Here is a 12,870-nt window from a genome sequence, read left to right as displayed (position 1 = left end):
TTCCTGCTCAATCCTGATTTGATTTCAACTATAACACATATAAAACCAGTCCATATAAAATATTTAATATATGGGGGAAGGGTAATAAAGGGAAAACACTACACTGGATTGACATAAATGGCCAGTGTGTATATATATATATATATATATATATATATATATAAATTATTATTATTATTATTTTAATATAGAATATAAATTAGCCACCAATTCAGCGAAATGTGAAGTAGTGAATTGCCATGAGATTAGTCTGAGATTAGATTAGATTAGATTAGATTAGTCTGTCCTGAATGTATTTAAAACACTGTTTATTATTATTATTACATGCATGTAGGGTTCAACCATATGATAAATAATAATAATAATAACAAAACATGGTTCAGTTGTTTGCCTTTGAAGTTTGCATCATCTACATTATTCTCCTGCCATAAAAGAACAGGTGAAATTCTTCTCAGGATGTAAAATATGTACAGTAGTTACAACTTATATTGTAAATATACCAAATCATAAATCCTTTGACTTCCACTCCTCACTGTTTTGTTTTTAAAACACATTTAATGTTTTGCTTGAAACTTTAACGAAACTTTCTTTAATCTACTATACCTCAAAATGAGCTTTTCAAATCTTACTTTACAATTAAACTATTCTTTTATTAAGTTGCATTGTTACATTTTAGGTGGTCTTCATTAGAAACATTCACATTTTTATTTAGTGAAATGTTGTTTATTTACAAAAGTGCTTGTGTTCTCTTAATTGATATAAATGGCTTTTGTATATTTTGTTATCAGATACTTTGCATTCAGATATTTGGTGCCATTGAATGCTACAGTAAAAGAGCTTGATGTTTTGGGATTTTCAGCTCCATTTATTGAGATAAGCATGAACTGCTCATGCTCTACTGGTTCAAAAGAGGACATGGAGGACAAAACAAGGAGCCTGTTTGTGCTCGAGGCGCCATCTACTGGTGCATTCAGGTAAATTCATTCAATTAAATCTCATGTTTATTTCAATGTAATTTCTATATGTACTTGTAAATTAACTTAAAGTGTTTGTACAAAAACCATGAAAACATAAGAAACTTCACTCCCCACATGAAAAAATATTATATTTATAGTAAATACTATAGTCAAGTGTATTATACGGTATATTACAGTATTTACAAAACTTTGTTAATGCATTCACCTGTTGGAAAAAACTCGGGGGGAAATCTGCTTTTTTTATTTCAACTGCAATTAACATAAAATTCTTAAAGATGGTATTCTTTGCATATATATACGTTTGCTAATGCATTATCGTTTGTATTATATATGCGTTATTTATGATCACTTTTCTGTAATAAAACGAAATACAACACTTCCTCGTCTTATGTTAAAGTGGGAGTGTCGTTTGATGTAAAAACTACATTTCCCGTCATGCATCCTCGCCGCCTCGCGGATAAAACTATTGCATCCACGTGCTTTGATTACCACCTCGAGGTGCACGAGACACTACAGCACAAATCTCAGATTTACCCTGTTTTACCTGCAGCATGGCATCCGAACTAGGTAATCTTGTGTCTTTTTTACCTTCTGCACGTTGCTGCCTACAAATCAAATGCTTTGTGTTGTGTTTGTTTTTGTTGTCGCAGTGTCTTGTTGAGCAGTCACATAACTCACTTTACTGACATTAAAATGAAACTTTATAGACAATTTCAAATTTAGAAAAGAGTTTGTATTTGGTTTTCATTCTGAAAACTAGTAAACAATACCAAAAACACCATGGTAATACTATGCTTCGTGATTGAATACTATATCAGAATCAGAATCAGAATCAGAATCAGAAAGAGCTTTATTGCCAAGTGTGTTTGCACACACAAGGAATTTGTCTTGGTGTTAGGAGCTTCCAGTACAGAAAGTACAAACATAGTGCAGACAACATATAATTAAGGTGATAAAGAACACTAATGAAGAGAATATACAATGATTAAGGATAACAATAGTAATAAAAATAAAAATATACAGAAAAGAGACATGACCATAGACAGAACTCTGAATGTGCATGTGTCCTATGTACAGATGAAGGTTTGATGAGTTATTTACAGATGTACAGTACCGGGGTGTGTTATGTATTGTTCAGGTGGGATACGGCCTGGGGGAAAAAACTGTTCTTGTGTCTGGCTGTTCTGGTGCTCAGTGATCTGTAGCGCCGGCCAGAGGGCAACAGTACAAAGAGAGAGTGAGCTGGGTGTGAGGGGTCCAGAGTGACTTTCTTAGCCCTTTTCCTCACTCTGGAGGTGTAAAGTTCTTGGAGGCTGGGCAGAGGGGCACCGATAATTCTCTCAGCAGTCCTAACTGTCCGTTGTAGTCTTCTGATGTCTGTTTTGGTAGCTGAACCAAACCAAACAGTTATAGAAGAACATAGGACAGACTCGATGATTGCAGAGTAGAACTGTTTCAGCAGCTCCTGAGGCAGGTTGAACTTCCTTAGCTGGCGGAGGAAATACAGCCTCTGCTGGGCCTTTTTCGCAATAGAGTCAATGTGATTGTCCCACTTCAGGTCCTGAGAGATGGTGGTGCCCAGGAATCTGAATGACTCTACTGAAGTCACAGTGCTGTTCATGATGGTGAGTGGGGGGAGAGCAGGGGGGTTTCTCCTGAAGTCCACTATCATCTCCACAGTTTTGAGCGTGTTCAGCTCCAGGTTGTTAAGACTGCACCAGACAGCCAGCTGCTCAACTTCCTGTCTGTAAGCAGACTCGTCACCGTCCTTGATGAGGCCTATGACTGTAGTGTCGTCCGCAAACTTCAGGAGCTTGACAGAGGGGTCCTTTGATGTGCAGTCATTCGTGTAGAGGGAGAAGAGCAGTGGGGAGAGAACGCAACCCTGAGGGGCGCCAGTGCTGATGGTGAGAGTCCTGGATGTGAGTTTGCCCAGCCTCACTAGCTGCTGCCTGTCTGTCAGGAAGCTGGTGATCCACTGACAGATGGAGGAGGGCACAGAGAGCTGTCTCAGTTTGTCTGAGAGAAGGTCAGGTATGATGGTATTGAAGGCCGAGCTGAAGTCCACAAATAAGATCCTTGCATAATTCCCAGGTTTGTCGAGGTGTTGCAGGATGTAATGCAGTCCCATATTGACAGCGTCATCCACAGACCTGTTTGCTCTATAGGCAAACTGAAGAGGATCCAGCAAGGGTCTAGTGATGTCCTTCAGGTAGGCCAGGACCAGTCTCTCAAGTGACTTCATGACCACAGACGTGAGTGCGACAGGTCTGTAGTCATTAAGTCCAGTGATTTTGGGCTTTTTGGGGACGGGAATGATGGTGGAGCGTTTGAAGCAGCGGGGAACTTCACACAGCTCCAGAGATCTGTTGAAGATTTGTGTAAAGATGGGGGCCAATTGGTCAGCACAGACTTTTAGACAGGCAGGTGAAATACCATCTGGTATGCTATTATATTTGAATGAGTCTGGCTACAGTACCATATTATCTAAAGGTATTGCTGTTTTCTAAACCCTGGTATCACTCACCATATGTACCATGGTTTTTGGGACAAGGTGTTATGTAATAACATGGTTTTCTTTGAAATACTACCCATGCAGTGTTTTGTTTTTTGCATGAATTGTTGCACCACTGATTATATGGAAGTACATTAGAGTTTACTGTCTGAAATCGTGCTGTTACAGTATTTAATGAATACTTGTGTATGTGACTAATTGATGATCTCTTTCAGCATTGCTGAGTGTTTCTGATAAAACTGGACTGGTGGAGTTTGCCAGGCGTCTGGTGTCAGTGGGTCTGTCATTAGTGGCATCAGGCGGCACCTCCAAAACTCTCCGAGATGCTGGACTCACTGTCAGGTCACACTTTTTTTTTTTTACTGCATATCATTTAAATTTATCTATAGCTGCTGTGATTTGTTTAATACTACAGTGGTACTAAGTCTTGCAGGTATAACATTGTGTTAAAGGGGGTTCAAGTACCCCTACTCTTCCTCTTGTCAGTTTAAAATGTTTAATGTTGTGTCGTGATTATGTAATTTAATTTTTTCCTACAGGGATGTATCTGATCTCACTGGATTCCCTGAAATGCTTGGAGGAAGAGTCAAGACCCTTCATCCTGCTGTCCACGGTGGTATTCTGGCCAGACAAACTCCCTCTGATAAAGCTGATATGGAAAAACTAGGGTTTAGTCTTGTCAGGTAATACTGTTCAGTAAGCAAACAGTGGTAAAACCACGGTCCTTGTTTTGCAAGTTCTGCTTTATTGATTTTATTGAATTCAGGTCATGTTGTTTCATGTATGATCGTCATGCGACACCAATACACACATAATCCGTTTTAGTGGTGCTAACATGCGTCCATTGGCTTTTTTTGTTAGAAGTGGAGACTCGGCATGGTTAATCTAATCACTGCTAATTCAAATAGTGCCGCTGTAGTGTGACCAAAAGTCTTCATCTCACTTACTGGCTCTCAGCCATTTAGAGAGAAGTTTGATTGGCTGACAGGGTCATATGATCACTGTGAACTATGGATTATAGTAATGATACAATCATGTCATGCTTGACTTCTAGTCTGCATTTTTTTTGTTAATTGTAGTTGGTAAATAATTTTTAAATGATTAAATCAAGAGAATAGACAGTAGTGCTTAATATTTCTGTGAACTTGTTTTTCAAGAGTGGCTGTGTGCAACCTTTACCCGTTTGTGAAGACTGTTGCATCCCCCAGTGTGACTGTGGAAGACGCTGTTGAGCAGATTGACATCGGTCAGTGCACTGTTAATGGCTCACAGGGTTTTGATTAAAGGGCTTCGAATTGACTCCTTATTTAATATTTGCCTTCAATGGTTTTTGTATGTTTAAGAAATTTGATGATGCAAGGAAAACTTTTAAATGTGTTTTAGAATAAGGATTATAAGCAATATTATAAGTGTAAGAGTCTACTAAACTAGGAAATTATGCATTCAAACTTGTTAGTTGAGTCTTACAAAGACAGCCCAGGATATATTTTTCTGTAAAAATGAAAAGAAAATATATTTTTCAAAGATAATTTTTTTTTATAACAAGTAACCACTTGCTTCTAAAATTAATCTTCGTTGTTATTTAAAAAAAAAATGCATATCACATTAACTTTTGCATGCAAAACATACATACTTATACAGATTTTTTTTTATAATTTTTCTACATTCAGTAAAATGAAGCTTAAGAAGGTTTTAATTTATTTTAGTCAAATAAATGTAATTAGTGTAATCATTATTTGTGTTAAATATGTTGTATTGTTGCAAGTACTTTTAAACATTTTATTTCAGCTAGCTTCCAAGGCAATATTTCTAATTTCCGTTTAAGTTATAAATTTTTATCTAATATTTATATTTTGTTTAGCGGACAATTTTTAGTAGCTTTAGTCTATGGTGCTAATTACTATGGATTGAATTTTGGGAAATGCACTTAATTGTCCCTTTTTTTTTTTTTACTTGATTAGCCTTTGTGAGATTCACCCGGTTAACAAAACTTTCACTATTAATCCCACAATCATATTTAGGTGGAGTTACTCTTCTTCGAGCAGCAGCTAAGAATCACGCCAGAGTCACTGTAGTCTGTGATCCGTCTGACTATGATGTTGTTGCCAAGGAAATGGAATCTACCGGCAACCATGATACCACAATGGAAACCCGCAAAACTCTTGCACTCAAGGTAACCATGACAATTCTATCTGAAAGGAGGTTTGATTAAACTTTGACGACCCACTTTTTGGCATTTTGTCACTTTTAGTGGTATTTTTGCCCTGCTTAAATTTTGACCCATTGACTTCTCACGTTTAGCTGTGCCAATAACCCTTTAAAATAAACAACACAGCTGTGAGATCATGAGGCGTTTGCATGTTTTTGATCAGATTGGGATTGAGATGATTGCTGGGGAAAGTTGCATCTAAGGTTATCAGTTGGGACATTGTTAAATAAAAGTATTTGTGTTCTTATGACCTTTTTAAGATAATTTTTTATTTCTATAAATATTGTACAAAGTTTTCAACACAATTTCTTCAGTCTCAGATGATCCCTCAGAAATCATTCTAATATGCTGATCAAGAAACATTTATGATGATCAGTTGAAAAAAAGCTGTGCTGCTTCATGTTTTTATGGAAAATTATATTTTTCAGGTTTCTTTGATGAATAGAAAGTTCAAAAGAACAGCATTTTTTGAAATACAAATCTTTTGTAACAAGTCTTTCCTGTAACATTTTATCAATTTAATGAGTTCTTGCTTAAAGTCTGAATACAACATAGTTTGAACTGCAGCATGTACTTAAAACGGTATAGAATTATCATTTTAATGTCAACATTTTTATGTAACTGTCTCATCAAATTGTCATAACATATTAGCACCCCTTCTGTTTAGACATCTGCTTTAATCCTCGATAAACCCATCAATCGGCTTACGGTTTCTATTTTGATTAACAAGAACCCCAATTTCAGTTGTTCAAATGTGACTTTAGTTAACTTGGAATGCATGTGTGAATTTATATTTGTAATATCTCAGGCCTTTACACACACCGCTCAGTACGACGAGGCCATTTCTGATTACTTCAGACGTGAATACAGTCGAGGAATTTCCCAGCTGCCCCTGCGGTACGGCATGAACCCCCATCAAGCACCTGCTCAGCTCTACACGCTACGCCCAGCACTTCCACTTACCGGTATATAGGATCACATATACTGCTACCACATCAATATTCAACCACAAAACAGAATATTAATATTCTTCTACATTTCTGACTTGGTCTCAGTGCTGAATGGATCTCCAGGCTTCATTAACCTGTGCGATGCTCTGAACGCCTGGCAGCTGGTGAGAGAGTTGAAGAAAGCTCTTGGGTTGCCAGCTGCCACTTCATTTAAACATGTCAGCCCTGCAGGTATGCATGCAAACTTGTTTCTCAGATGCAAGTTAAGCTCATGTCTTTCTTGTAGAGTTTCAGGAAAGGGCTTAGACAAACATTTGAGACACATTTTCACCTTTCAGGAGCTGCAGTTGGTGTCCCTTTGAGCGAAGAAGAGGCCAAGGTGTGTATGGTGAATGACATGCTCCAGGATCTCACCCCTCTCGCCACTGCATACGCCAGAGCCAGAGGTCAAACTTCTGTCCATGCATCTTCATTTTTTTTAACTTTAGTAATAAGAAGAATAGAAGAATGAATCATCAGACGTGTACTTCGGCATGTTTAAGCCTGAAAAAATATTTTGTAGGTTCTGACAGGATGTCCTCCTTTGGAGACTTCATTGCTTTGTCTGACATCTGTGACGTCCCTACTGCCAAGATCATCTCCAGAGAGGTGCGAGAGAACTTTTTGAATCGCATCATATTAGCCTCTTATTTAACAAATGGATTTATTTGTACATTTTATATAAAACTTTACCCAATTTCTTTAGGTGTCAGATGGAATCGTTGCTCCTGGTTATGATGAGGAAGCACTGCGCATTCTCTCCAAAAAGAAGAATGGAAACTATTGTGTCCTTCGGGTAAACTATGCTTGTTTATTGATTAAAGAGACGCAAGAATTATTACTTAATTTGCTCCACCGTTTCCCATAGCATTTTCTTTTTGGTCAATATATAAATTTGTGATTGTATACAATAAGTTTGGGGTCAGTAAGATTATTATTTAAATTTTTTTCTTGAAATAAGTCTCTCGTGCTCACTAGGACTTCATTTACTTGACCATGAAAACAGTACTATTGTGAATATTACTACAGTTTAAAATAGCTGTTTTATTTTAAGATATTTTAAAACGTTATTCATTCATGATATGGCAAACCTGGATTTTCAGCATCATTCTTCCAGTCTCACATGACCACTGATTCTTCACATGATTCTTTAGAAATCACTCTAATATGCTGGTTTGCTGCTCAAGAAACACTTCTTATTCTTATAAATAATTTGATTATTATTTTTCTTTTTTGAAATACTATTCTTTTGTTAATGTAAAAGTCTTTACTGTCACTTTATTAATGATTTTTCAGAAGAAAAAAAAAAATAAAATCTTGCTGGCCCCAAACTTACCCAAAGCATATGTGCTTTAACTCTAAGCCTGCATAATGTAATTGTTATAATTTTTTTTAAGATGGATCCTGAGTATGAACCTGATGACGAGGAGGTGAGAGTGCTGTTTGGTTTGCACCTCAAACAGAAGAGGAATGGAGCTGTCATTGATAAAGTGCTCTTCAGCAACATTGTGTCAAAGGGCAAGGTGAGAAACACTAGTATTGTTTTATGTGTAATTTCTGATTCTAATTAGGCAAATTGATCAATGTTTTCAATATGCAATTGATTTTGTTATTACACTTGTGAAATACACTTTTTGAAACCATGTTGTATAATAAAAAAATTAATTTTTGAATTACGATTTGATTGGACTGTGGAAAGAGGGCCGTGATATTAATGTTAATATGTAAAAAAAAAAATATATATATATATATATATTTTTTTCCCCCCATGAAAGCTCTCTGAGAGTGCCCTACGAGACCTCATTGTAGCCAGTATCGCTGTGAAGTACACTCAGTCCAACTCTGTGTGTTATGCAAAGGATGGTCAGGTAACCAAAAACTTTCAAAACAAAAAGTTTTAATTTAATTTAAATGCCAAAACATGTAAATAGTTGAAAATTAGTTATACAAAATTGTGTACTACGTGTGTGTGTTTGTTAGGTGATTGGCATCGGTGCTGGGCAGCAGTCTCGTATCCACTGCACTCGGCTGGCAGGAGACAAGGCTGATAACTGGTGGCTCAGGCACCATCCACGAGTGCTCAATATGAAATTCCGCAGCGGAGTTAAGCGTGCAGAGATGGCTAATGCCATTGATCAGTATGTCAGCGGAACAATTGGAGAGGTAGTTTATTCAATAATTGGTTATTTGTACTGGTCATGTAGATATGTATTGGTCAGCCTAGTTAACTTGGCGAATATTTTTTAAATTACATCAGCCAAAAACCATACTTGACAAGTTCCAAAAGCTACAGTACTTTTAGTGAATAATGCACTTTTTCTGTTTTCAAATAATTTGTGGACTTGAAACTGAGAGTGATTGAGACTTTGCAAACATGATGTTTATTTAGTTTGTCATTTTGTGACATTTGGGATCATGAAAGTGTAATGCTTTTGAGCGAATCTCATGAAAGCTGTCAAGAAATATGTGGCTTATTTCACACCTAAATCCAAATTAAATATAAAGATGATGTAATAGGAATTTGGTGTTTTATTTCATGTAATGCTTTGGGCGGTATAATAAATCAAATACAATATAATTATTATTATTAATGATAATAAACACCGTCAGGCAAATCTTGGACATTTATAAAATCTTAGAAATAATTTTATGCACCACGGTATTTTTGTAGATTGCTGGGCCATGGAGTTTTTCCTAATGATATTGAATGTTTTTTTGTTCATTAGGGTCCAGACATGGAGGTTTGGAAGGGTCTGTTTGACGAGGTGCCTGAGACTCTGTCAGAGGTTGAGAAAAAGAACTGGATCAGTTCTCTGCAGGCTGTGGCCCTCAGTTCAGATGCTTTCTTCCCCTTCCGGGACAATGTTGACCGTGCCAAACGGGTAAACACCCTCTGCTAGTATTGCCAAGCTTAAGTCATTATTCATGTTTTATGTTTTATTCACACTTGTATACACCATCAAATTTGCTTGTTGCTATCCAGGGGGGAAATTTTTTTTTGATCCCCTGCTGATTTTTTTACGTTTGCCCACTGACAAAGAAATTATAAGTCTATAATTTTTAATGGTAGTTTTATTTTAACAGTGAGAGACAGAATAACAAAAAAATCCAGAAAATTCCATTTCAAAAAGTTATACATTTATTTGCATTTCAATTAGTGAAATAAATATTTGATCCCCTATCAATCAGCATGATTTCTGGCTCCCGGGTGTCTTTTATACAGGTAAGGAGCTGAGATCAGGAGCACTCTCTTAAAGTTAGTGCTCCTAATCTCAGTTTGTTACCTGTATAAAAGACACCTGTCCACAGAATCAATCGATCAATCAGATTCCAAACTCTCCAAAGAGCTGTCCAAGGATGCCAGGGACAAGACTGTAGACCTACACAAGGCTGGAATGAGCTACAAGACCATCACCAAGCAGCTTGGTGAGGTGAAAACAGTTGGTGTGATTATTCGCAAATGGAAGAAACACAAAATTAGGGATGCACGATATTGGATTTTGCCGATATGCTGATATTTTTCAACTCATTTTGGCCGATACCAATATATTTCCTTTTGTTTGGAAACAACGCCAAGTCTCTCCTGTGCAAACATTTTAAGCAAAATATTCTTAATTTTGGTTAGTTTTTAACAATAACTTATTTGGTAGAATTAAATAAACAATAATGAAGATTTTTTTTTTTGTCAATACATTGTAGCTTTGAAAATAACTATAAATAAACTGTATATCAATCACTGCATTTTCCCACCCAGAAAGATGAAGTGTTAACCCTAACATTTTATTTTAAGATTTAACATTTGTCGATGGTCTAAAGCAAAAGAGTTGTAAAAACTCTTTGAGCTTATGATTTGTTTAAAAAATAAAACATATTACACATTAATGAATAAATCAGTGTATATATAAAATTATTTAATTTACAAATGTCATGTTTGTGAATTTTTTTTTTTCATGTAAGCTATAGCTTCTGACCATTAAATCAAAACATACTCATTTTATGACATCAATTACTGCTTTATTTAATCAGAAGCACAGTCTAAATGTTATTTGTGTAGGCTATTTTACTTTTAATTTAATTAGAAGTAGGCTAACAGCGACCCCTACAGATGAAAACTCCTTACCGAAGGGGCATTAGGACCGGGGAGAGGCTGTCACTGCTGCCCCTGCAGGTGCTATTACTGTTTACTCTATCACACACCGAACGTGTCATTCTGTACATGCTTTCACAGATTAAATGTAGTGATCCAAAAGAGCTAGTCTAATCATCATTCAAACTTTGCTTCAAGAATGAGCCACACAGCTGATGTGATCTAATCACTAGCACACCCTGAGCACATGTGAGTTAATGTATTCCTCTTATTGGCAAGACATATCGGGTTAACTTTTCACATTGGACCGATGCCATTATTTACATTTAAAGCCATTATCGGCCGATTCCGATCCGATAATATCGTGCATCCCTACACAAAATAACTGTCACTCTCCCTCGGACTGGGGCAAGATCTCACCTCGTGGAGTTTCAATGAACATGAGATCGGTGAGGAATCAGCCCAGAACTACACGGGAGAATCTTGTCAATGATCTCAAGGCAGCTGGGACCATAGTCACCAAGAAAACAGTTGGTAACACACTGTCGTGAATGCCCACTACTAGAAACATCTGACCTCTGTGATTGTTATGTTTTACAAAGGGGTCAAATACTTATTTCATTCATCAATTTATAACTTTTTTTAAAATGCATTTTCCTGGATTTTTTGTTGTTGTTCTGTCTCACTGTTAAAATAAAACTACCATTAAAAGACTGATAATTTCTTTGTCAGTGGGCAAACGAACAAAATCAGCAGGGAATCAAATAATTTTCCCCCCACTGTATTATACATTCCTTATGCTTCTTAAGATGGCATATAAATGGTGCATAAAAGTGACTGTGATTAAGTGGTTTTCTATTTGTGTGTGCTTTTAGAGCGGTGTGGAGTATATTGCTGCCCCCTCTGGCTCTACTGCAGATGAGGTGGTCATCAACGCCTGCAATGAGCTGGGTATTACCCTGGTGCACACCAAAATCCGTCTTTTCCATCACTGACAAGCGCTACAAAACATCGTTGAATACAAATATTCAACTAGTTTCACTATTACGAAAGTATAGGGTTTCTTTTTCGATGCACATCATTTACTGTGATTACAAGTTGCTACCCATATTTCATAACAGTCTAATAGCTTACCTGTCCACTTTAACATTAACTCAGTAGTTTTACTATTTGAATTTTGAAAATTCTTTTTGTACTCCTATCCTAAAGCCAAGAGCACAGTGACATTGTTGCTAAATAGTTTGGAACATTATTCAATAATGCTGATGTGCTCAGAATAAGACGATCCACTACTGTTAACATACTTTTGTTTTCTTTGCATAATTTGGAGAGCTGCTTGAAATGTTGAGAGCTGCTGTATGAAACATTTGCAATGTGAAATTCTCTCTGTACACTTCTTGATGCATTCCATTGTGCTACCTTTAGTGTCCATGAGCATTACAAAATAAAAACACAAATCAGATATAATAGATTGTCATAGATTCCATCAAGGGTTTATTTGCATTTGTTGACATGTTTTGTTTTTTTTAAGGTGTTTGCTTTAGAACCTAGTTCCAAAATAATTTGTTCTGAGTGACATTTTATAAATACAATTTGTCATGACTCTTGCAATATATCAGAAAATGAATTTAACAGTAGTGATAACTGGTGTAGACAGTAGGAAAATGACATCAAATGAGACAAATATAACATTCTATACAATCCAAAAACGTCTGAATGACGGGGAAAAAGTCAAAGAATTTAGAAAATTCAAATTTGGATCAATCTAAAAACAGTACTGACTCTAAATAATCAATGAGCCATGTAGAAAAAAAAAAAGATATAAAGACACATTGAGACTTGATTTTTGGTACCTCAGTGTACCCCCAGTGGTGCTCTAACAAGTCTTATAAAACAGTGCTTATTTTTACTACTTTGTCTCATATTTCCCACTATATCAATTCATAAAGACTGAAATCCACTGACAATAATGGTAAGGTAGTATTTTGTAAATTTAATTGGTTAGAAAGCTATATATATATATTATATTATATAAATAAAAACAATCTCTTCACATATTAACAGAGAAAGTGCACTTTCCCATTGTACTTTAG

At 36.2% G+C, this 12,870-nt stretch overlaps 1 protein-coding gene across 1 annotated transcript; it reads left to right on the top strand.

Moving 5' to 3' along the window:
* The first annotated feature begins 1,412 nt into the window (after positions 1-1,412).
* LOC306873937 (bifunctional purine biosynthesis protein ATIC-like) lies at positions 1,413-12,805 on the top strand. Its single transcript, XM_079423523.1, has 15 exons — positions 1,413-1,544; positions 3,708-3,834; positions 4,032-4,175; positions 4,650-4,738; positions 5,514-5,665; positions 6,510-6,666; positions 6,757-6,882; positions 6,990-7,097; positions 7,214-7,299; positions 7,397-7,486; positions 8,088-8,213; positions 8,466-8,558; positions 8,671-8,853; positions 9,417-9,572; positions 11,653-12,805. The coding sequence occupies exons 1-15, from the start codon at positions 1,529-1,531 to the stop codon at positions 11,770-11,772; spliced, it is 1,773 nt and encodes a 590-aa protein (XP_079279649.1). The 5' UTR covers positions 1,413-1,528; the 3' UTR covers positions 11,773-12,805.
* Positions 12,806-12,870: the final 65 nt, after the last annotated feature.

The sequence above is a fragment of the Barbus barbus genome (genome assembly GCF_936440315.1).
Source record: "Barbus barbus genome assembly, chromosome: 8".
NCBI classification, from domain to species: domain Eukaryota; kingdom Metazoa; phylum Chordata; class Actinopteri; order Cypriniformes; family Cyprinidae; genus Barbus; species Barbus barbus.
This window is presented reverse-complemented; position numbering and strand designations above follow the sequence as displayed.

Excerpts from the sequence above, each read along its gene's own strand:
- LOC306873937 (XM_079423523.1), top strand. Across the intron at positions 4,739-5,513 it reads TGTTGAGCAGATTGACATCG|GTGGAGTTACTCTTCTTCGA; the intron begins GTCAGTGCACTG and ends AATCATATTTAG. Across the intron at positions 6,667-6,756 it reads CCCAGCACTTCCACTTACCG|TGCTGAATGGATCTCCAGGC; the intron begins GTATATAGGATC and ends ACTTGGTCTCAG.